Raw genomic sequence first — 26,593 nt, forward strand, 5'->3', positions numbered from 1 at the left:
CAATCAAGGAAAAGGAGTAGCAGCCATAGTATTCAACACAAAATACAAGGCTAATCTTCTTGAATGGCAGTCAGTCTCAAGTAGAATAATGTGGGCAAATATGAGAATGGGGAATTGGACAATGAGACTTATATATGCCTATGGTCCCACAGAAGGCTCTACTAAGGTAGAAGGGGAGGAATCCTTTTAGGCTCTAGAAAAAGCTACTGACACAATGAAAAAGGAAAAGTTGGTCCTTGTTGGGGATCTAAATAGTAGAGTAGGAAATGATTGTGAGACATACAAAAATATTTCGGGAAAATTTGGAGAAAAGAGCAAAGCTAATAATAGTGGCAAATATCTGTTGGATTTCTGCTCAGGACATGGACTGGTTATTACTAACACCATGTTCCAACATAAAAATGTGCACAAATTCACATGGAGAGAAGAGGCAACGAATAAGAAAAGTCTCATTGACTATATTATTGTAGATAGTGATATTTTTCCACTGGTGTAGGACACCAGAGTGTACAGAGCATTTGAGATTGAAAGTGATCACTATTTAGTCTTGAGCAGGATAAAATTGAATTTCATATTGAAAAGAATAACATGTAAGAAAGTTTTAAAGCGAACAAAAGTTGAGCAGCTCTCAGATGTGAATTGTAGACTAAAATACACAAAGATTATTGAAGAAAAAATGAAAGAGTTTGAGAACAGGAATCAAACCTTGGAGATTCAGTGGCAAACTCTGAAGGAAACATTGATTGATTCTGCTTGAGAGGCATGTGGTGAGGTTGTCTGCAAGGATAAAAAAAATCAGAATTCACTGGTGAACACAGGAAGTTAAAGAGGCAGCGAAAGAAAAGAAGAAAGCATATCAAAAGTTCCTGTCAAATAAGACAGCTTGTGTTCTTAGAGAATACAGAGACAAATGCAAAAATGCTAAACACTGTGTAAAACTAGCTAAACAAAAGTCATGGGAGGACTTTGGCAAGAATATAGAAAATAAATATCAAGAAGGTGGCAAAATATTCTGGAGGTTGTTGAAGAAGCTTAGGAATGGAGGAAAGAATGCTGTAAAAGGAATTAGAGATGGTAAAGGTGACATGAAAACGGGAGAAAAAGATAACCTTGAAGTATGAAATAATTACTTTGAAAAAACTGCTAAATGAAACAAGCAGTGATGACACTGCAGTGGTAAAAAACACTGAAGTATGAAATATGTGGAAAGGCAGCAGGAGTAGATGATATTCGACCAGAAATGCTGAAGTATGGTGGTATAAGAGTCTTACAGTGCCTGCACTGCATAGTTCAGAAAGCTTGGACAGAGGGACGAATTCCCGATGATTGGAGTAGAGCTCTCATAGTACCCATATATAAAAAGGGAAATAAAACTGAATGTGAGAATTATAGAGGTATTTCTCTACTGAGTGTTCCTGGCAAGATCTATTCAAGTATACTTGAGAAACGGTTGAGAAGAATTGTGGAAGAACAAGCTGGATTCAGGCCAAATAGTGGCTGTCAGGATCAGATCTTCCGTTTACGACAAATAGTCGAGAAAGCATGGGAATATAACAAAGATTTATATTTAAGTTTTGTCGAGTTGGAAAAGTCATATGACACGGTGCCAAGAGAGAAGCTATTCAATACGCTACAGTTATATGGTGTCAATGGGGCATTATATCAAGCAATACGTAGTCTTTATTTGAGTTGTAAGTCAGCAGTTAGAATTGAAGGAAGTACAGGAAGATGGTTTAATGTTAAATCTGGTGTGAGACAAGGATGTACATTATCCCCCCCCCCTGTTATTCATTATCTATATGGATCACATTATGAAGGAAAGTGGTATTAAACATGATATCAAAATTGGAGTTGTTAATGTCAGCTCTTTGCTTTATGTGGATGATGTTATACTTCTAAATAAATCCGCTACAAGTCTGCAAGATTCTCTGACTAAACTGAATAGCTGTTGTAATAGATATGGCATGAAGGTCAGCAATAAAAAGACAAAGACAATGAAAACAGGCAGAATCATTGAAAATGTCAACTGTGTTGTGAATGGAGAACCTGTGGAACAAGTGAAACATTTCAGCTACTTAGGCACGATTTTTACTGAAGATGGTAAATTAAATATAGACATAGAATCAGCAAAGCTGGTATGGTAGGAAGTCAATTGAATAAATTCATGGAATAAGAGAGAAATTAGTCAGAACACTAAATTAGCTGTATACAAGACAGTGTTCAAACCAGTTTTAACTTATGGATCTGAGAGCTGGGTCAGAAGTAAAACACTTGACCAAAGACTAGAGACCGCAGATATGAGAGTCCTGAGAAAGATTATAGGCGTGAACAGATGGCATCAATGGCAGTATCATATTAAAAACGAGGATATTAGGAAAGAACTTGACATTGTCAACATCCAAGAATGCGTTAGCAGAGCTAATCTCATATGGTATGGTCACTTAAACAGAATGGGAGAAGAAAGATTAGCAAAACAAGTGTTCTCTGCCAGGTTGGCAGGAAAACGACCCAGAGGAAGACCAAGATATAGGTGGATTGATACAAAGTGTTATATTTGTACATAAGGTAAAAGTGCCTTAGATGATAGAAATATAAGATCTGATAATGTTGATGCCTTGACAAGTAACAGACTGATTTGGAGGAAAATTGTAGATAGGAAGTTAGTAATGATGTAATTTTTTTCATATAGTACTATCATATCCTGTACACCCCTTGAGGGTACATGGCAGGAATTTGATGATGATGATAAATTAATAAATTGATAATAGATTGATATTGATTTGTATACGACAATGTGTATGTCAAATTATGGGTTCATTTTTATGAAATTCTATGTTAATTTTTAAACTTGTCTCAATAAAATTCTGCGATTAATTTTCAACGAAGTTTTCCCCTATTAAAAACTGCCTGGCACGGCAACAACTCGATTTGTAAACTTTTGGCACGCACACATAAAAAGGTTCACCACCACTGATCTATGCTATCAGTGCAGTCTCCCTGCACCCCAAGCGTATTTCTTTCCTGCGCATTGTCTGCACCTGTGTACACTAGCAATGAAACATTAAAGTACGAAAAACTTAGCCGTTTAAATGAGAGCAAGATTTTGCATTTGTAAGCTTTTTTGTGATTCTTATCAATACTTTGAAATGAAACTTATATGAATAAGCAAGCATATATTTAGTAATATTAATTAAGCAGCGAAATACGCAGGAAGCTAAATTTGTGAACCAACACCAATGTGCGATTTTTCCATTAAAATATAAAAAATAACAAAAAAAAAATAATAAAAATTAAATACGTTTCTTTTAAGATAACAAAATATCTATTTAGTCTTAAAACATTTTAATTTTGTTTTCATTATTTCACGGTTCCCCTCAACAAAACTAAAGACCCCCAAGGGGGGACTGCAGCCCACAGTTTGGGAAGCGCTGGTCTAGATGACTAAGTGCTAGTGTATGTCATTAATGTTGGTGTTAATGCCACAGATGTTAGTAGTGTGTGAAAGTGAGTTATTGAGGAGATCCTGGCATGATTTCTATGTTGTGATTGATTGTGTTGAATTATGTCTTTTTGGTTGGAATCAGTTTATGGGAAGGAAGGGATTCCTTTTTTTTTTCTGCTGGAGTGTCACTGTCATTGTTTGTAAGATTCAGCATTATTTCATTAGCGATTGGATGGAAGAACAGAGTGGAGACAAGCAGTGAGAAGGGATACTCTTGGACATGGCATCCATACAGAGAGTGACCAATCTCCTTGCCATAATGTGGCCTTAACAGTGACATACCACCACTTGGATTCCCTTTCCAGGCCTGATTTGCAGAGTAAATGGCAGCAGGAGTATGCACTGGGAAGCCTCCTCACTTGTTAATAACAGGTTTGATACTATGCACTAACTGGCAGCCAGCCCACAGCACAACAATTTTAACTGATGTACACTTGAAATGGAGGATGTTTGGGAAGGGTATCACTCCCATTGGAGGAGGAGAGGGGGTGAAAACAAAAACTGGAATCCCTGCTCTAGGAACCAAACATGGCATATGCCTTTTCAGGCCTCCAACATGCCGAGTAGTGGTATTTCACTAGGCAATAAAGGTCATCTACCTATACCAGAGGTATAGGCATTTCCTCCAACTGTGAAAGTATTCCTAAGGTGTAGCTGGTCCCACCAGAGTCCCTTTTATGGAAACAAGCCACACCCAGGAAGGCAGGGTTGACTTCACAGGGAGAAGCCATATATTGCATATTGCCTTGCCTTTAGAGGTTACACTGATAGTTAACCTGTGAGACAGGAAATTTATGAATGAACCCACAACTATTAATCATGTTTATTGTAGATGATTAATAGTTGTGCAGATGATAAATGGACATTGCGTACTCCTCCATGTTAATTCCTCCCATCATTACCAAGATTGTACAGACATTTCAACAAACAATTTGTAAACATCATTACATCTATATGTGCTAAATAAAAGATGATAAACAGGAAATGAAAATATAGTCTTACTAAGTTTAAAAATAACCTAGCTCTTTTAATTGGGGAAGGGGAGAGAACATAATAATAATTTAAAAAAAAAAAAAACAGCAATGGAGAATTTTTATTCGTCTGTATAGCTAGAAACTTAAGAATAGTATAAAATTACTATAAGATAATTCTTACCCCATCACTGAGGACAAGCCTTCCTTCAGCATCAGTATTGTTTACTTCCACAGTCCTAAAACGAATTTCAAATTATCTTTCAGATAACATTAATAGTTAGAGAATTTGACTTCAGTTATTAGAATGGGCACAGTCCCACTGTAGTGAAATTATAAGAATATCTATGTTGTTCTCTGCACATTCTTTTTTTATCTATGTTCACATTCTTTTAGGCCTTTTCTTCTAAATAAGAGTACATGCCATAAAAGTTATCCTAAATACCAGCCTGATTAGCTGAGCACTTAACATATCTGCTCTCCATCCAACAGGCCAGAGGAGGAAGGGGGGGGGGGGTGTTAGGGAAACTTGCGATTGTAGGTAGGAGATGCATTTCATTATGTGGTGTGTGACCACTGCTCCTAGTGGAGGATTCAGAAAGTTCCTCGTTTGGTTCCTAGAACATGGTCTCTGGATCATGTAAAGAAATAAAATACAAATATATATATATATATATATATAATTAAAAACAGGAAAAGAAAAAAATCCTTAGTTCACCTATGATACTAATGTGTTAAGGGTTTACAGCCATTCATGGGTGGAAGTCTCATACACAATAAAAGATGGCTGCTTTAATGTTTCAATACTTTTGCCACATACACTTAATGTTACCTCCAAAAAAGTTGGAATTAAATGCATCTTTAGTATTGTGAATGGATTAAGGGTTAGATAACCAACCAAACATGGTACTTTTTTTTAAGCTGTACAGGACCACCAATAAACAAGAAACTACAAAAGGGAATAATCCCATATTGGTATCTGAAGTGACAGTAGCAACAATAATAATAATATATACTTTCATAGCCATTTGAAAGTTTTCTGTAAGCACAATGAACTCTTGTTCCCTAACTGCACTATATGGTTCAGATAAACTATGCGATTATCTTCTCAAAAACAGTACAGATCAGTTAATTAATCCACTGAAACTGATATCTACATCATGATATGCACTGTATGATGCTTCTCAAAGTGATGTGATTTTTTCCTTACATCAAAAAATAACCATTTCTGGCTTAAACATTGTGATAAATTGTACATATCCAAGAAAAAGATTTTTTTTGGTGGGTAAGTTCAGTAATATGTCTTAAATGGCTTCAACAAATCCCTGTTCATTATTTTTTGAAATGGTCTCAAAGAGGATATTTCAATAGCATTCACATGATCTCATGTAATGCTAAATGATTAAAGCACTTTGCATTGGAAACAACTCTTGAAAACCTTTTCCTTTCTCCTATGCAGAGACCTCCAGGGATTCAGGGACTCATTGAGGGAGGCCACATACTACATGCACCAGCTATCATATTATTCTTGAATTCATTCACACTCACAACATCCAATGGCAATCCATATTCCAATCATGCATCACCCTATGAGAGAAAAATCTAGCCCTCCCCCCATTCTTAGCGACATTTATTCTCAGCTTCCAAGGATGCCTGTTGTCCTTTCCCCACCCTCATTAAATTGAAAAATTCCATTAATCAAAATCCTGTACGACCCTTTCAGAAGTTTGTAAGTCTCAATCATATCACCTCTCTTTCTCCTGTTTGCTAGTGTCTGCAGTATACAAATTCTCAATGTCTTCATAATCAGTATTCCACAATCCTGATAATCATTTTTTTTAACACACTCTCTCTCCAATATATATCAGAATCACAATGGAAACCAGGAGACCAGACCAGACCTGCGCACAATAGTCCATTAGTATATTTACTACAATTACGATCTCGTTTACTTTTCTGTTTTGAATTGCTTCCTTTATATTCTTAATTTTCGCTCTGGGAAAACTTGAAGTTATAACTCGCTCATCAATAACATGTTTTATTATAGAGTTACCGTACCAAATAACATCCTTCTTTTAACAAACAATGCTACTTATCTGATTTCCGTTACTTCCTGACTCGCATGTTTCCATGCTTGTTTCTTATTTTCCTGCTTAATTTTCTTTTTCTCCGCATGCTCATTTAAATGCCTCTTGACTTTTTGTAATTCCTGCATCGTCTCTCTGATGATCTGCTTTAATTTTGCTATTTTTGGAGGTTAATTCATTTTCATTAACCTCCTCCACATCTCCAATAACCTTGCTAGTCGGGCTAGCCTTCTTGTTTTTGCCTGAAATGCTCTTTTTAGCATTACGTTTCTTGTGCGTTTTTGGCACCATTTTAAACTTATTATTGTTGAAATATTATTATTATTATTGTTACTTAACCTCTAGGGAGGGCACCTACTCTACAACTCTGTCTCCACCAATCCACCAACTGCAACTACCTTCATCATCTACACCAGGCCTACACAACTTGATTGTCTTTGAGGGCCAAACCCAACTTGGACCACCTGACCAAGGGCAAGATCACTTCGGACCTTGAATCTTAGACTAGTCCACTACAGCTAAACTTAAGTAAATTTGTTAGTAGGTCTACAGTAAATACTAATTAATATGCATATTTAAATATTTTAGAGAGTTACAATTAAAATAATATTTGTTTGTCCACTCACGGTTAAATGCTCGATGTTCTGAATCTATTTTACGCTTTTTACTTAAGCTCATTGTGTCGAGATTGACAATATTAATTACAAAAAACTAATGATGAAAAACTCACAATAATGCAGGTTATGTAATGTATTGCTCCAGCTACAACCAACCACTACACTGCCAAAGCCAGCCAAGGCACGGTCAACATTGTGTAATATGATTCGTTCTCGTTCATAGACATCGAGTCATTATCACGGAGATGTAACTTTGAATTAACCCTTAGCGACACTAGCGCTAACAAATCCTCGAAGCGATTGTAATAATTTGTTATTAAATACGATAGTGGGAATAACTCCAAATGCAATTTATTGTCGAGTTGAAAGAAACATGACTGTGACATTAATCGCATGAACATAAACATGCAGTCTTAGTAAAAATTTAATTCAATGCTAAGAAAAAATCATCTAATTTCATATTCTCCCATATGATTAAATAATTTCAATCAGGCAGACGGGCCAAAGGAAATAGCATTGCAGGCTTGATCTACACCAACGCCATCTACCACCACCACCACCACCGCTGGTATTTCAACAGAATAATCACAAACATCCATGCCCACTGAGGGATTCGAACCTGCAGCCTTTTGGTTGGAGAGCGGATAAGTTACCACTTGGCCAACCAGGCCAGATTAATATCTTAATAAAAATGTTATAAATGCTAAATACATTAAAACACTAAAATCTACACTAATATTCCATATTCCATAAAACACTAATTTTCTAAGGAGAAAACAGACAAAAAAATCGCTAATTTTACACGAGCGCTTAAATTCACCAACTAACCACAATGTATCCTTAAACCAATCTCCAATTATGTCTTATGTTTTGTGTGAGGAAGCTAAGGTTATTAAACCTGCATATAAAATGTATCTCTGTTTTCATAAACATCATTCTCCTTCTTTTTTTCCTTGTCTCCCCACCCACCATCATCAGCCAAATGCTGATAAGACTTTCTTCCATCATGCAATCATACAGAAGTTCTTCATGCAGATAGCTAATAACTTGCAATTTCACTATAAAGGGACATTGTGCTCACCCTTCAATATACTATTTTAAATCATCTATATATCTACAAAATCACATTAAATAAAATCATTTTAACAAAATGATACGTTATATGAATCGCATAAATTTATCTCCAAAGAAGAAATGCAGTGCTTTTTTTGTTACAAATTTAACAATATCATCACACTATCATCATTTCTGCCCACTACACATTCGGAACTAAAGTTCCGAATGTGTAGTGGGCAGAAAACAATTTTAAAAAAATAATTTAATAAAAATATTTTACTGCAGAGTGAAACATATGCTAAATGCTGGGCCACCTTTTATGACCATGGAAGCATAGAATCACATTATGCCTCCATGGATATCACTCAACATTATTTTAGCTGAACTTCTAATTTTAAATGCTTTTATTTGGTATTTTCTGGTTAACAGCAACATTTATTATTATTATTAAGAGAGACTTCCAGGAAGTTAGGAACTCATCGAGGGAGGCCACATACTACACACATCAGCTATCATACTTATTCTTGAATTAATTCACACTGCTTGCAACACACAATATCCAATGGCAATATATTTCAATCACACACTACCCAATGAGAGAAAAATCTAGCCCTCACTCCCCTTCTTAGTGGCATTCATTCTCAGCTTTCAAGGATGCCCTCTTGTCCTTTCTCCTCCCTGCATAACATGAAAATTTCCATCAACTGAAATCTTGTATGACTCTTTCAGAAGTTTGTAAGTCTCAATCATATCAATGCTCTTTCTCCTGTTTGCAATCTACAAATTCTCAATCTGTCTTCATAATCAGTATTCCACAATCCTGATATCATTTTTAACACTTTCTCCACTGTATCAGAATTTTACAACTTTATATTTTATAGTTGGTTGTTATTATTATTACCAACATATTATGTTTCAATTTTTTTTTATGTTCATATTAAATAAGCAATAACATTTGCACTTTGGGCTTGCACAGAGCATAGTGATCTTATTAGTATTACTTTCAAAGCAGTTGGGTATCTCATTCAAATGCAACACACTCACAAATTCCTGTTCAAACCATGAGAATTAGGACTGTTCAAGAATCAATGAAATACAGTAAAACTCCGAAGTTACGTGGAAGGCGGGATCAACAAAAAGCGCGTAAGTCGAATTCGTGTAACTCAGGGTATAATTTTGCATGTAATTTATATATACAAATGTACAAAATATTAGTTAATTGTGACCAAAGGTTTACAAAAACACCTAATTTTTTTTAAGAAATATACCATCGACATCGATTACTTTTTAAAAAATAATCGATGTCGATGGTTTCATAAAATCTAACAGATTCGTCTGACGGTATAATGCCTTTTTCTTGTCACACAAAATTTCTTCATAGCAAGCCAAAGATTTTTTTTTTTTATTCCTTGCCTTGTGGCTACAATTTGTTGCTCATTAGAATCTATGTCCTCCAAAATCTGTAAACCTTTCTTAATTCAGCTGAGACCTTCTGTCATCATCATCATCAAATTCCTGCTATGTACCCTCAAGGGGTGTACAGGATATGACAGTACTACATGAAAAACTTACATCATTACTAACTTCCTATCTACAATTTTCCTCCAAATCAGTCTGTTACTTGTCAAGACTCCAACATTATCAGATCTTATATGTCTGTCGTCTAAGGCACTTTGTACCGTATCAATCCACCTATATCTTGGTCTTCCTCTGGGTCGTTTTCCTGCCAACCTGGCAGAGAACACTTGTTTTGCTAATCTTTCCTCTCCCATTCTATTTAAGTGACCATACCATCTGAGATTAGCTCTGCTAACGCATTCCTGGATGCTGACAATGTCAAGTTCTTTCCTAATATCCTCATTTTTAATATGATATTGCCATTGATGCCATCTGTTCACGCCTCTAATCTTTCTCAGGACTCTCATATCTGCGGTCTCTAGTCTTTGGTCAAGTGTTTTACTTCTGACCCAGCTCTCAGATCCATAAGTTAAAATTGGTTTGAACACAGTCTTGTATACAGCTAATTTAGTGTTCCAACTAATTTCTTTCTTATTCCATATGAATTTATTCAATTGACTTCCCACGATACCAGCTTTGCTGATTCTGTTGTCTATTTCTATATTTAGTTTACCATCTTCAGTAAAAATTGTGCTTAAGTAGCTGAAATGTTTTACTTGTTCCACAGGTTCTCCATTCACAACACAGTTGACATTTTCAATGATTCTGCCTATTTTCATTGTCTTTGTCTTTTTATTGCTGACCTTCATACCATATCTATTACAACAGCTATTCAATTTAGTCAGAGAATCTTGCAGACTTGTAGCGGATTTATTTAGAAGTATAACATCATCCGCATAAAGCAAAGAGCTGACATTAACATCTCCAATTTTGATATCAGGTTTAATACCACATTCCTTCATAATGTGATCCATATAGATAATGAATAACAGAGGGTATAATGTACATCCTTGTCTCACACCAGATTTAACATTAAACCATCTTCCTGTACTTCCTTCAATTCTAACTGCTGACTCAAAACTCAAATAAAGACTAAGTATTGCTTGATATAATGCCCCATTGACACCATATAACTGCAGCGTATTGAATAGCTTCTCTCTTGGCACACTGTCATATGCCTTTTCCAAATCGACAAAACTTAAATACAGATCTTTGTTATATTCCCATGCTTTCTCGAACTATTTGTCGTAAAGTGAAGATCTGATCCTGACAGCCTCTATTTGGCCTGAATCCAGCTTGTTCTTCACCAAGCTTTTCTTCCATAATTCTTCTCAACCGTTTCTCAAGTATACTTGCATAGATCTTGCCAGGAACACTCAGTAGGGAAATACCTCTGTAATTCTCACATTCAGTTTTATTTCCCTTTTTATATATGGGTACTATGAGAGCTCTACTCCAATCATCGGGAATTCGTCCCTCTGTCCAGGCTTTCTGAACTATGCAGTGCAGCCACTGTAAGACTCTTATACCACCATACTTCAGCATTTCTGGTCGAATATCTTCTACTCCTGCTGCCTTTCCACATTTCAAGCCTTTGATGGCTTTTTCTACTTCAAGTATGGATATGTATTCTTGACTGCATGCCTGGTCAGTGTTTTTTTATCACTGTGCTGTCATCACTGCTTGTTTCATTTAGCAGTTTTTCAAAGTAATTACTCCATACTTCAAGAATATCTTTTTCTCCTGTTTTCATTTCACCTTTATCATCTCTAATTCCTTTTACAGCACTCTTTCCTCCATTCCTAAGCTTCTTCAACAACCTCCAGAATATTTTGCCACCTTCTTGATATTTATTTTCTATATTCTTGCCAAAGTCCTCCCATGACTTTTGTTTAGCTAGTTTTACACACTGTTTAGCTTTCTTACATTTGTCTCTGTATTCTGTAAGAGTAAAAGCTGACTTATTTGCCAGGAACTTTTGATATGCTTTCTTCTTTTCCTTCACTGCCTCTTTAACTTCCTGTGTCCACCAAGGAGTTCTGATTTTTTTATCCTTGCACACAACCTCACCACATGCCTCTCTGGCAGAATCAATCAATGTTTCCTTCAGAGTTTGACACTGAATCTCCAAGGTTTGATTCCTGTTCTCAAACTCTTTCATTTTTTCTTCAATAATATTTCTGTATTTTAGTCTACAGTTCACATCTGAGAGCTGCTCAACTTTTATTCGCTTTAAAACTTTCTTACATGTTATTCTTTTCAATATGAAATTCAATTTTATCCTGCTCAAGACTAAATAGTGATCACTTCCAATTTCAAATCCTCTGTACACTCTGGTGTCCTGCACCAGGGAGAAAACATCACTATCAACAATAACATAGTCAATGAGACTTTTCTTATTCCTAGCCTCTTCTCTCCATGTGAATTTGTGCAAATTTTTATGTTGGAACATGGTGTTAGTAATAACCAGTCCATGTCCTGAGCAGAAATCCAACAGATATTTGCCATTATTATTAGCTTTGCTCTTTTCTCCAAATTTTCCCAAAATATTTTTGTATGTCTCACAATCATTTCCTACTCTACTATTTAGATCCCCAACAAGGACCAACTTTTTCTTTTTCATTGTGTCAGTTGCTTTTTCTAAAGCCTCAAAAAATTCCTCCACTTCTACCTTAGTAGAACCTTCTGTGGGACCATAGGCACAAATAAGTCTCATTGTCCAGTTCCCCATTCTCATGTTTGCCCAAATCACTCTACTTGACACTGCCTGCCATTCAAGAAGATTAGCCTCGTATTTTGTGTTGAATACTATGGCTACTCCTTCTTTTCCTTGATTGTCACTGCCTGAATATAACATTTTGTATTTATTGCTCACAAAGATCTCACCAGTTTTGGTCTTTTTTGTTTCAGTCACCCCTATTATGTCGATCTGGTACTTATCTAATTCCTCAGCTAGCTCCATTTCTTTGCCATTCAGGCTTCTTACGTTGATAGTACCGATCTTTAACTCTGGTGATGTTGAGTTGGGGTTTGTTTTCAGATTTGTTCCAGTAGCTGACTTTTCGCTGTTCGCCCTGGTTCCGTGGCGAAAACAACGGGGGCCTTGTTTAACCGGGCGACGCCCCAGCCGGCATGAAATTTTGTCATGTTGTACCATCATTTTTTATTTTTTATTTATTTATTTATTTTTATTATTTACCTTCTGTAAATTTTGCAATTGTAATATGCTTTTCTGGTAGAACTAGATCTGAGGTTTCAGTCCCTTCAGTAGTGCTTTGCTCACGCATCTCTATGAGCTCGTCGATTGTAAGCTCTGGTTATGGGAGTCTAACAGCTCACTGACATCTTCACTGTCGACTTCTAAATCTAATTGCCTTGAAAAGTTGACAACTTCTTCCATTGGCTCAGCAACTGGATCAGTTTCTGTCAACATTTCTGTTTTGCATTTAAAAAAGGATGGACAAAGTTTTTTCCAGACACCATTTAAAGTTTTTGGGGAAATTTTGCCCCAAGAATCTCCAATAATCCTTACAGAATCTAAAACATTATTTTAGATGATGTAAGGTCATTTTGCCTCATAGCTTCATCCAGACTTGCAAATGAACACCGTATGTAGTACGCTTTGAATGTTTTGATAACAATCCTTGGTTCATCGGTTGAAGCAAGCTGATTGTATTTGGAGGCAAGAAAACAACTTTTACACATGGATCAAAATCAATTAAAGTTGCAGGAGGGTGACCAGGTGCATTATCAATAACGAGCATAACTTTAAACAGAATTTTTTTAAACTGGCAATAACGTTCAACTTTGTGTATGAAGTGGTGACCAAACCAGTCTTCAAAAATAGAAGCTATCACCCAAGCTTTAGAATTTGACTTCCAAATCACTGACAAGCCAGCTTTAGATTTTCGGAGCGACAAATTAAGAGAGGTTTTAACTTGCAATCACCAGATGCATTTCCACCAAGCATTACTGTCAACCGGTCTTTGGAAGCCTTAAAGCCAGAAAATGTTTTTTCTTCATGTCGATGAAAGTTCTCTTAGGCATCTTTTTCCAGAACAAGCCGGTCTCATCTACATTAAATATGGTTTGACTGCTATAGCTACCTTCCTCGATGATAGCCTTACGTGTCTCTGGAAAAGAAGACATAGCCTCTTTGTCAGCGCTTGCCGCCTCTCCATGATGCTGTGCCAATTACAGCGATTTTTAAATCAGTTGAACCAACCATTACTGGCCACGAAATTTTCGTCTTTGGCTGCTTCTCCAGCTTCTACTTATAGCCTCTCAAAAATCAGCTTGGCTTCAAAATTGTCGTTTGATCAACTGGACAATTTTTTACTCTCACTTGATTATCACACTATAAGTTAAGCATCGTTTCCATTAATTCAACATTAATGTCATAATCCCATGACATTTACGAATTATGCTTGAATTCAAGATTTTATGTATAACTGATCTTCAAGTTGTACTATCATTATATTTGAGTCTGCAATTCAGAAACAAATAAATCATGAAATTCCTGATATGTACTCTTAAGTGAAAAGGCTACATCATTACTTGTTTTCTATCAATTTTTCTTCAAATTAATCTGTCAGAACTCCAATATTGTCAGAGCTTATATTTCAGTCTTCTCAAGCATTACTTACTGTATCAGTCCACTTAGACTTTGGTCTTCCTTTGGGTCTTTTCATACTATAACTGCATACATTTATATATTACAAGGGTGTGTGCTGAAAAGTTGTGATAATCACCATGAAGGAATTGAAGTGGAAACCATGTAACTTACACATTATTCTACATATTCCCATTAAGTGCTATACACTTGTTACAATGTTAATGCATCATTTGCAATCCTCTGAGGGAAAAAGTCTTTTCCTTGTTGCACAAACCAGTCCTCAGCTGCAGATATGACTTCATCTATAGTAAATTTTGTTTAGGTGTTTCTTTAAATTTGGGAACAAGAAATAGTCAGATGGGGTCACGTCTAGCACTATGGTGGGTGAGACAGACACTGAAAGCCCAAGTTTTGTATTGTCTATTGAGTTTCATGAACAGTGTAAGCAGGTGCATTGTCCTGCAAAAGCAACACACTTCTGCTCAGTTCCCTGCAGCATTTTTCCTTCAGTACCTCCAATTCCTTTAGAGCTGTTCAATAAACTGCTGCAGTAACAGTTTCACCTTTTTTGAGGTACTTGGTTAGGATTACACCATCCATATCCCAAAAGACAATTGCAAGAACTTTTCCTGCTGACTTTTGGGTTCGGAACTTCATTGGCCATGGAGAACCTTTGTGTCTCCATTCCACTGACTGTGACTCTGGATCATTGTGATGAAGTCATGTTTCATCAACAGTCACAATACGAGACAAAACATTTGCACCTGATTTCTCAAAACGACACAAAATCCTTTGAGATGAGAGCACACACACACACACACACACACACACACACACACACACACACACACACACATTCTCTTTCAGTTGGCATTCAAATATTTGGGGTCCACACTGCTGAGAGCTTCTGCATGTCCAGATGTTGGCAGATAATGACACCAACTCATTTCCTGGATATCCCCAGAGTCTTTACAATGTTTTTGGCAGGTATCTGCCTATTATCAAGGATCATAGCATGCACTACATCGATGCTTACTGACTGTGGAAGGTCTTCCTGACCTGGGGGCATCTGTTGTCTCAGGATGCCCAGTTTTAAACTTGGCCACCCATCTGTCAACTGTTGGATATGCTGGAGCACAGTCTCCTAAAGTCTCACACAAAGTTTAGTGAATCTCAGTTGCAGACTTTTCTTGCAGCATGAAAAATTTGATGATGGCCTGCAGCTCTATATCTTTGAATTTCTTCAAAACCTCTGACATGTCTTTTTATATATCCTAAAAGAAAATGAACAACTTACTACAATTTGATGAAATATGGGGCTTAAAGGGTGTTAAGATATGTTCTTTCTTGTGGTTATATCAGTTGCTTTAATATCATTTTTGTTCTAGATGTTTCTCAGAACTTTTCAACCACCCTCCCCTCATACATAAGGCACATATTACTGAAAAGGAAAACTAAACGTTATTAAATATTTCCAAAAAAAAAACTATATCAGATCAGCATCGCTCCTTTAGAAAAAAAATGTTTACAAAACTAATTCTTACACCCTTGGTCTATGAGTGTTCAGTTAGTAAAAAAGGATAATGTAATCCAAACTGCTCTGTGGAAGTAGAAGTAAATAATACCCCAAAATTTATTATGTTATATGATATGCATTTGCTGTTTTGCATGACTATTCAATAAAAGTTCTCTCTACCTCTCTTCTCAACTATCACTCAAAAAACTGAAAATTAAATCAGCACTACTGATCACAAACCTCCAGTTAATCAGAATGAATCTTAGCAGAGTGAAGAAATCATGACATACTTCTGAATGGGAATAAATATCCAACAGGCACAATTGAAACTTTGAAAGTGATTATAATAATGCAGAATGCAAATCATAAACTTATTATTATTTAGCATTAGCTTGGTATGCATATCCATTCAAGTCAATGAGGTTTATGGTTTAAAATTACTCTTTTTTGTCACATCAGTCGTAAACACTTGGATATTTTTGCTGCAGTTCACAATCCACGAATTTATAATCATCCTTAGAGCAATATAACTACAGTAATCTTTAAGTATCTAATTGCAGTGGGAAATTGATTTTGTTTGTCAGTTAACTGAAAGTAAAATTACATAGTGCTGATTCAGACATTGGCTCATGCTAATTCATTCAAGAAATAGTCAACTGAGGGCATGGTTAATTGAATATGGATAACTTGAGAGATAACTGTGTTATAAATATGAAGAAGAAGAAAAACAATTATATACCTGCCAGAATATAAAGTTATTATATCATCAGGTCGGGTAGCATCAGGTCCAACAGCATTTTCTGCTAGACAGAATACAGCATGAAGATTTTCTTGAAATCCCTATAAACAAAAAACAAGGTTAAAGATAATCAATAATTACTCTTTTAATCAATTTATCTCTTAAGAAATGTTTCCAAATAGAATAAACAATTTTAGATTAATCTAAATTAAAAAAATAAATTTGGATTAATCTAAATTTATTTATCATTGGGAGGCAGGTAACTGTCTGGCTCCCAATGATGAGACCTCAATAAAGGTCGAAACCAGTCTGTGTAGTGGTCCTTCCTTTTATACATAGCATCTTACGCATCCAAAAGAGTGTGTGTGTGCTTTGCTTTATGGGATATATATATAAGGCAAGTAATGCAAAAGTCATTAGCCTCTATATACAAGTAGCTCAGACGTGAATATATTTCATGTGCAAAACATTGTTTTGCTTCCTTGGGTAAAGGATTAAAACCAAGTATATAATTTTTGGTATACACCGTCTGTCCAAAAAGAAACTGAATTTTTTAAAAATAGAAGAAACTAGTGGCGCCACCTGGTGTATCTTTTTTGTTGTAGAAAGCGGCAACCTTCATTAGTGTTGTGTCAACTGTTTACGACATTTGTTTCATTAGTGCCAAGAGTGACGAGGTGTGTGTGTGTGTGTTTTGATGAATAGTCGGAAAATGAGTTTCAAACAGAGAGCTGCGATTGACTTTTGTGTTAAACTTGGCAAAAGTTTTACCAAAACCCATCAAATGCTTCAAAAAGCATACGGTGATGAATGCTTATCCCATACTTAAATTTATAAGTGGTTCAAACGATTTCAAAGTGATCGTGAGACACCTAAGGACGATGAAAAGCCAGGCCGTCCAAAAACTGGACTGAGCGAAGTAAACATCCAAAAAGTGCACGATTTCTTCAAAGAATTCCCAAAATCGTCTATGAGATTGATTGAAGATGAATTGGGGATTCCAAAATCAACTGTGCACAACATTTTGACCAAGAGTTTGGGCCTTCGTAAATTGAATTCAGATTTGTTCCCCACAAGTTGACCGGCGACCAAAAAATGTATCGAATTGAACACTGCAAAGACCCCATTAAAACCGCTCGTAAGGACTCAAACTTCCTTGAAACAATTATTACTGGTGATGAAACATGGTGTTTTGAGTTTGAGCCCAAAACAAAGTGCCAGAGTGCTGAGTGAAGACTACTAGAAGAGGGGCATCTGAAAAAAAAAAAAGAAAAAAAGTTGCTTGGAGAAGTGAAAAGTAAAGACTGCTGATTTGTTTTTGCGATTCCAAGGGCATTATCCACAAAGAATTCGTTCTGCCTGGCCAAACGGTCAATGGTGAGTTTTATCTCAAAGTTTTGAAGTGATTGATAGCGAGAAATCGTCGCCTATGGCATGAATATCGTGATGCAGGCAGCTGGTCACTTTTGCACGATAATACACCATCTCATCATTCGAACATTGCGAGATAGTTTTTGAGCAAAAACCAAGTTTGTGTGTTGGATCACTTGCCATATTCACCTGATTTAGCACCGTGACTTCTTTCTCTTCCCCCGACTTCATTTGCTGATGAAAGGATAGTGATACGACACCATTGAAAACGTTCAAGCAACAGTAACCACGACCCTCAACAGTATCCCAAAAACTGATATAAAAAACTCATTTAATGAATTAATTACTGTGCCAAACGCTGTATTGAAGCTGAGGGAGAGTATATTGATTGAAATAAATGATTTGAATAATTATAATTGGCCTCTGTTTTATTTTCTATCAAAAGTTTGGTTTCTTTTTGGACAGAGGATATTTAATATACTGTGTATTTTAAATCTTCAAAAGAAAAATAATATTTTCCACTTCATTATCAAGACAGTTTTGTCATTGAATAAAATAGCTGTTATGTTATGGAATTTATTTGGCAAAATAGAAAGCTTATTATGATTGTCATTGGTGTACCGGATACTATGAGACTACTATACGATGAAGGACCATAGTTTGCACCAAAGTCAATCTTTGGCACAAGCAAGTATGGACCTTCCCATGGAACTTAGGTTTTTAACCATATTGCTCATACTCTTTCAGCTGTTGTTTGCCATAATCGCACTCTGACATGAGATTATGGCATTAAAAATCATTGGTAGCGATGAGTTAAGCTACCCTTATGATGGGTAGAGACTGGAAGCCCACCGTTCTATATAGAATTAGGTGTAAAAAGGGAAGTGCCTACTTGCTCCCTTGGGAAATAAACGCTAAGCTTAAGATGATGGAGCGGTGAAGTGAGGAGGAGTAGGGCTAAGAAAAGGTCTCCTGCAAAAGTGTCAGGGAGTTCTCCTATGTACTGTACCCTCTTCTTCTGTAGAGATTGAAAAATCTCTTGCCAGATGTTTGAAGAATCTGTGTTGGGGGTTCTGTTTTTTTCTCTAATTCAAGAGTCAATAAGATATGTTCCTGGCCTACAAAAATATCCCTCTGAGAATAAAATTGCCTTTCCATCTAACTAATCTTATGAAAATTTGGTCTGTGAAGTAGGGCTTCAGTCCTTTCTTTATATAAACGTTCATGTTTATATAAAGATCTATTGTACAAGTTTGGTCTTTTTCCAATGGATCCTATAGTTTGGGTTTTCAACTCCGTGCTGTGCAAGACCAGATTTCTGCAGTTTGATAAGATATGGTCTTGGTATTCCGAAATGCATTTATGAACAGATATACCTGTCTGTCCATAGACAATTTACAGGAGCATGGAACCTCGTACATGCCAGGTAGCATCATTACAAGAGAGGTGAGATTTTGTCTTTAGGAGAAGGTAACAAGTTATAGATTTGGACATTTAGAGATGCCTTTGACATAAGGCATGGAAATCCTATGGGCTTGTTCTTGTCTAGGTTGATGTGTGGGGAAGTGATGGATGGAATTTTGAGTTAAGATTGCATTTATTTAGTATGGCTGTATTTTTGATCATTTCCAATTCTTGGTTTAGAGATTCTTCAGAGGAGCAGAATCTGTGTGCTCTGATCACTAATGATTTAGTGATGTCAAATTTGTGAGATGGATGATGAGCAGAAGAATTGTGAATGAAGCGACCTGAAAATGTCTGCTTGTGAGAGACAGAAGTGGAGATGGAACCATCTTTTCTTTGGATGTGTAAAAATATTTGGCATCATTAAATCATTAGTAACCAGAGCACACAGATTCTGCTCCTCTGAAGAATCTCTAAACCAAGAATTGGAAATAATCAAAAATACAGCCATACTAAATGGATACAATCTTAACTCAAAAAACCATCAGTCACTTCTCCACACATCAACCTAGACAAGAACAAGTCCATAGGATTCTCACACCTTATGTCAAAGGCATCTCTGAATGTCATTCAAAAATTATGAAGAAACACAAACTTGCTACTACCTACAAACCAATCAACCAGATCTTTCACTTGTTACCTTCTCCTAAAGACAAACTCTCACCTCTGATGCTACCTGGCATGTACGAGGTTCCGTGCTCCTGTAAGTTGTCTTAGTATGGACTGACAGGTAGATCTTTTCATAAACGTTCAGAACATCAAGACCATACCCGTCTTATCAAAGTGCAGAAATCTGGCCTCACACAACATGGAGTGTGATTATTACATGTGTTTGTTTAGTCATGAATTCTCCACAGGTTTCATTGTACAATAAAGTCTTATGGAATTTCGTCTTCTTTTCTGTATGATTGTTGGTGCCTCTCACTACAGTAAATAACTTTTTTTTTTAAACTATAAATACATAGCACTTTATGTACTATTTATTATACACTGAGGATTAATACTCTTATTGCCTGTTAGTGCACATACCAAATCAAAATTCTTAGAAAATAAGCACTATTACTACTACATTATTTATCATATGATGTGGTAGAGGTGTGGGGCAGAAGGGAACGAGGACTAGATTTTTTACATGGAAAGTGTAAATAATTTCAAGGTTCAATATGAGAGATATGTTGCTGTCCAGTTGGCCTCCCATGATAAGTGGGATGACTCCATGGAGGTTACTGTAATAATAATATCTAAACATTGGGGTGCTTAAGGGTCAAAGCTGAATAACTGAGAGGAGATCTCCACACAGGCTTTAAAGAATGCGAAGAACCGACCAGGGCCTCTGACCAAATGTCCAATACTCACCTTCTCGTGTGTACCATGAGATACTGAACGAACAAGGAAGGGCTGGCAATATGGGATTTAGCTGACCAAATTGTATTCCTATTGGCTTAAACCACAATATAAAACATTGGTACAACCGGAATTTCATGCCAGTTGGTGCGTTGCCCAGTTAAACAAGGCCCCCGTTGTTTTCACCAGGGAAGAGGGATGACCAGGAAAAAGTCAACTACTGGAACAAATCCTGAAACACACCCTTAACTCAAGAACTCCAGAGTTCAAGATCGGTACTATCAACATAAGAAGCCTTAACTTCAAAGAAATCGAGCTGGCTAAAGAATTGAATAAGTACCAGATTGACATAATAGGGGTGATTGAAACAAAAAAACACAAAATCTGGTGAGATTTTTCTGAGCAATAAATACAAAATGTTATATTCAGGCAATGACAAACAAGGAAAAGAAGGCGTAGCTACAGTACTGAACATTAAATACAAGGCTAATCTTCATGAATGGCAGGCAATATCAAGTAGAGTGATGTAGGCAAATAACAGAATGAGGAACTGGACAATGAGATATATTTGTGTGCCTATGGTCCCACAGAAGGTTCTACTAAGGTAGAAGTGGAGGAATTTTTTGAGGCTTTAGAGAAAACAACTGACAAATTGAAAAAGGAAAAGTTAGTTCTTGTTGGAGATCTAAAGAGCAGAGTAGGAAATGATTATCAGACAGATATAAATGTTTTGGGAAAATTTGGAGAAAAGAGCAAAGCTAATAGTAATGGGAAATGCCTGCTGGATTTCAGTTCAGGATGGACTGGTTATTAATAACACAATGTTTCAACATAAAAATGTGCATAAATTCACATGGAGAGAAGAGGCAAGTATTAAGAAAAGTCTCACTGACTATGTGAACTGTAAACTAAAATAAGCTAGGGCCAGTTTTATCATTAGGCGAACCTAGGCAATCACCTTGGGGTGCTAAGACTTTGGGGATTATGTATGTGCGAGTATGACAAAAAAAAAAAAAAAAATATATATATATATATATATATATATATAGAGAGAGAGAGAGAGAGAGAGAGAGAGAGAACCCTAAATTTTCTTTGCCTAGGGGCATCAGATATTCTCAGACTGGCCCTGAAATATACAAACATTATTCAAGAAAAAATGAAAGTTTGAGAACGGGAAACAAACCTTGGAGATTCAGCAGCAAATCCTGAAGAAAACTTTGATTGATTCAACCAGAGAGGCATGTGGTGAGGTTGTCTGCAAGGATAAAAATCAAAACTCCATGGTGGACACAAGAGTTAAAGAGGCAGTGAAGGAAAAGAAGAAAGTATATGAAAAGTTCCTGGAAAATAATCAGCTTGTGCTCTTACAGAATACACAGACAAATGAAAGAAAGTGAAACAGTGTGCAAAACTAGCTAAACAAGTCATGGGAAGACTTTGGTAAGAACTTAGAAAATAAATATCAAGGTGGTAAAATATTCTGAAGGCTGTTGAAAAGCTCAGAAGTGTAGGAAAGAGTGTAAAGGAGATGATAAAATTGACATGAAAACTGGAGAAAAAGATTTCCTTTGTGTAAAGAGTAATTACTTCGAATAATTGCTGAACGAAACAATCAATGACAGCACAGTGGTAAAAAAACACTCAACAGGCATGCAATCAGGAACACATATCCATATACTTGAAGTAGAAAAAGCCATCAAAAGCCTGAAATGTAGAAAGGCAGTGGGAGTAGATGATATTTGACCAGAAATGCTCAAGTATGGCAGTATAAAAGTCTTACAGTAGCTGCACTGAATAGTTCAGAAGGCCTGGACAGAGGGACGAATTCCAGGTGATTAGAATAGAGCTCTCATAGTACCCATATATAAAAAGGGAAATAAAACTGAATGTGAGAATTACAGAGGTATATTTTTCTACTGGGTGTTCCTGGTTTATGCAAGTACACTTCAGAAATGGTTGAGAAGGATTGTGAAAGGGAAGCTTGGTGAAGAACAAGCTGGATTCAGGCTAAATAGAGGCTGTCAGGATCAAATATTCATGTTATGACAAATAGTTGAGAAATCATGACAAAGGAATATAACAAAGGTCTGTATTCAAGTCTTGTAGATCTGGAAAAGCATATGACAAGGTGCCAAGAGAAAAGCTATTCACGATGCTAGAGTTGTATGATGGAAATGGGGCATTATATCAAGCAGTATTTAGTCTTTATGCGAGTTGTAAGTCAGCAGTTAGAATTGAAGTAAGTACAGGAAGATGGCTTGATATTAAATCTGGTGTGAGACAAGGATGTACAATTATCCCCTCTGTTATTCATTATTTATATGGATAACATTATGAAAGAAAGTGGTATTAAACCCAATATCAAAATTGGGTATGTTAATCTCAGCTCTTTGTTTTATGCAGATGATGTTATACTTCTAAATAAATCCAGTACAGGTCTGCAAGATCTGAGAAATTACTTTATTTATCTGCATTTACACACTATCACCTTCAAAATAGTCCCTTTCATAGCAATACAGAACTCCCAGCATTCCTGCCACTTCTTGAATGTGTCCTGGAAGTCTTCTTTTCAAAGCGTGTCAAGCACCTTCTGCGATTAACGTTGGATCTCTGTAATAGTGTCAAAGCAGCTACCTTTGAGCTGGATCTTGATCTTCGGGAAGAGGCGAAGTTCGTAATAGCCTAATCTGGCGAGTAGGGTGGGTGCAGAAATGAGATCATGTTGTTTCCGGCGAGAAACTCACGTGTGAGGAGAGCTCGGTAACAGGGTGCATTGTCGTTGTGGAGCATTCAGTTTTTCGCACGCCACATATCTGGTTGCTTTCGCCAAATGTCCTCCCTAAGACACCTTAAAACCTGGCAGTAGAACTCGCTATTGACTGTCTGGACCCTTGGGACAAATTCTCGATGCACAATGCTGCGAATGTCGAAAAAGACGATGAGTATGCACTTGGTCGAGCTGCAGACCTGCCTCGCCTTTTTCGGTCATGGAGATGATGGGTTCTTCCACTGTGAAGACTGTTGCTTTGTCTCAGGGGGTTGTACCCATACACACAAGTTTTGTCACTGGTAATGATCCTCGACATGAAGGACGGGTCATCCAAGGCACGCTGACAGAGTTCTTGGCAGACTTCGATGCAGTGTTCCTTCTGCTCCTGGGTCAGCAGTCTGGGGACGAACTTGCCAGCAACACAGTGCATGTTCAAATCACACGTGAGGATTGCCTGGACTATTCCGTATGACACACTGACAATGGCAGCAATGTTGTGGTTCTCAGACTATCCTCCTGCACAAGTTGCCAAATGGTTTCGACATTTTTGGGGGTTGAACTCGTTGAAGGACTTCCTGATCCCTCGTTGGCTTCTGGTGACGTTCTTCTGCTCTTGAAGCATGCGTGCCACTCAAAAACACCTCCAACGACTTATTGCAGCATCGCCGTAAACTTGCCGAATCATGTCAAACATCTCTGTGGCAGATTTGCCCAGTTTCACGCAGAATTTTACTTTCGCTCTTTGTTCTAACTTGCTGTCCATGATGAAATCGCAGATGTGGTAATGCATGTGGTCAGAATAGCACCAGTTGCACACTGAACTTATGAAGGTCGGTGCTCCCTGTGACTGTGCGTGCAGTGTTTTGTAACACACCAACAGATGGTGTGTTACAAAACTAGTCTCGAAACGTTTTCATACTACCTCGTAATAGATTTGGTATGAAGGTCAGCAATAACACTACGAAGACAATGAAAATAGGCAGAAGCATTGAAAATATCAACTGCATTGTGAGTGAAGAATCTATAGAACAAGTAAAAGATTTCAGCTACTCAGGCACGGTTTTTAGGGAAGATGGTAAATTAAATATGGAAATAGACAATAGAATCAACAAAGCTGGTCTGGTAGAAAGTCAATTGAATAAATTCATATGGAATAAAAGAGAAATTAGTCGGAACACTAAATTAGCTGTATACAAGACGGTGTTCAAACCAGTTTTAACTTATGGATCTGAGAGCTGGGTCGGAAGTAAAACACTTGACCAAAGACTAGAGACCACAGATATGCGTCCTGAGAAAGATTAGGGGCATGAACAGATAGCATTAATGGCAATATCATATTAAAAACGAGGATATTAGGGAAGAACTTGACATTGTTAATATCCAAGAATGTGTTATCAGCTATTCTCAGGTGGCATGGTAACTTAAACAGAATGGGAGAGTAAAGATTAGCAAAAGAAGTGCTCTCTGCCAGGTTGGCAGGAAAAAGATCCAGAGGAAGACCAAGATATAGGTATATTAATACAGTAAAAAGTGCCTTAGAAGATAGAAATATAAGATCTGATAAATGTTGGAGTCTTGACAGGTAACAGATCGATTTTGAGGAAATCAATCTACTACCTATACACCTCTTGAGGATACATATCAGGAATTTGATGATATCTAAAATAGTTACAAATCAGGAGATGTTTTATCAGATTTTAAAGCAGCAAAGAGGGATTGAGCATGTTAATGAATGCAAATTTGAATGGATTAACAGAATGATGTTTTGCTGAGGTTATTCCAACAGGTATTGGATGAAACTTGTAGTGCTTCTGAATAATGCAGCAATAATATTGCATGCCAGGGACCTGTGTTTAAAGAATGCTATGAATTTCTTCATAAAAGAAAGCAAGAATTAATCTGATTGCTTTATTCGTCGTAAACATGGACCTGTGTACCATATGGCCATTTTTATTAGTGGATCTTCTTCTCTGGTGCATGAATCCAAAATTGGTAAGTTACAGCAGCACATCATAACATCCTGTCTTGTGACCTCCTTTTTATCTCTTCATAACTCTTAGTAGCAGTTAGCATCATTATGTGTTTACATATGAAATTCTTAGTCCTCCGGGCCCCTTTCCTTCTACAGCCCCCCCCCCCCCACCTCAGGTGTCCAATTAGGTGTTTTCTTCTCTTGTTGATGTAGTTTATTAGCGGCTGCTCTTCATGAACTATATTTAGCACTTCTTCATTACTTTTTCTTTCGGTCCAACTAATTTTCATCATCTTTCTCCAGCACCAAAGTTCAAATGCCTCCAACGTTTTAATGTCTTGTTTTGTTAGCGTTCAGGCCTCACAACCATATAATGCAATGCTCCATATGTTTGTTTTCATTAGCCTTTTTTTTTTTTTTTTTTTGAGCTGGATGCAAAGTCCTTTACTGATGAAAATGTTTCTTCTATTGTAGAATGCCTTTTTGTCCAAGATTATTCGTGCTTTAATATCAGATTGGTTTCTTCCATCTTTCGTGATAAGACTTCCAATTCTATGAGGAGAAAGAAAAAAATGGGTGTAAAGAAGTCCTTTACCATCACTGGAGACCAAATAACCCAGCCTAGAAAGGGCTTAAATAAAGTTGATTGCATTCATAACAGGCACCAAGCTCATGGATCCCTATGAGTCAGTCCTCATACACACATATTGAACATTATTATAATATAGTGCAATTAGTAAAAGAAAGGACCTGAAACAGTTTTTACCAGTTTTACAGCTACATAAAATGCTCCAAGGATGGCAGCAGCTCCTCCACAATCTCGTTTCATTCCTGTCATTGCTGTCTGTAACAACAAGAATGATGCAAAATAAATTAACATCATGTATGATATAAGAATTTTAATAAGTGAAACTATATTTGTACATATGATTTATCTGAAAATAGGAAAATGACCAATTAAAAACATTATAAAATTCGATGCAACGCAAATTTTTCCATTTTTTATTTTGCATAGACTTTTACAGGGGTCACATCCAAAATTCACAAAAGAAAACACTAAAAGCTCATGTATTAAAACTCAGAGGCATGATAAATTGTGTAAATAGAAGAT

The 26,593-nt window shown here is 36.7% G+C and overlaps 1 protein-coding gene across 6 annotated transcripts in view; it reads right to left on the reverse strand.

Moving 5' to 3' along the window:
• grsm (probable aminopeptidase NPEPL1 granny smith protein) overlaps positions 1–26,593 on the reverse strand; it is a 223,847-nt gene that overhangs the window by 38,431 nt on the left and 158,823 nt on the right. For all 6 annotated transcript variants that reach the window (XM_090398544.1, XM_090398548.1, XM_090398547.1 and 3 more), the window contains exons 7-9: positions 26,249–26,326; positions 16,562–16,662; positions 4,658–4,712 (exon numbers count right to left, since the gene is read on the reverse strand). In XM_090398544.1, the coding sequence (XP_090254670.1) occupies positions 4,658–4,712; positions 16,562–16,662; positions 26,249–26,326 (234 nt within the window). The remainder of the gene's footprint in view (positions 1–4,657; positions 4,713–16,561; positions 16,663–26,248; positions 26,327–26,593) is intronic.

This window comes from Typopeltis vanoorti, chromosome 9 (assembly GCF_054136105.1).
Source record: "Typopeltis vanoorti isolate ZY-2024b chromosome 9, IOZ_Tvanoo_1.0, whole genome shotgun sequence".
Lineage (NCBI taxonomy): Eukaryota > Metazoa > Arthropoda > Arachnida > Uropygi > Thelyphonidae > Typopeltis > Typopeltis vanoorti.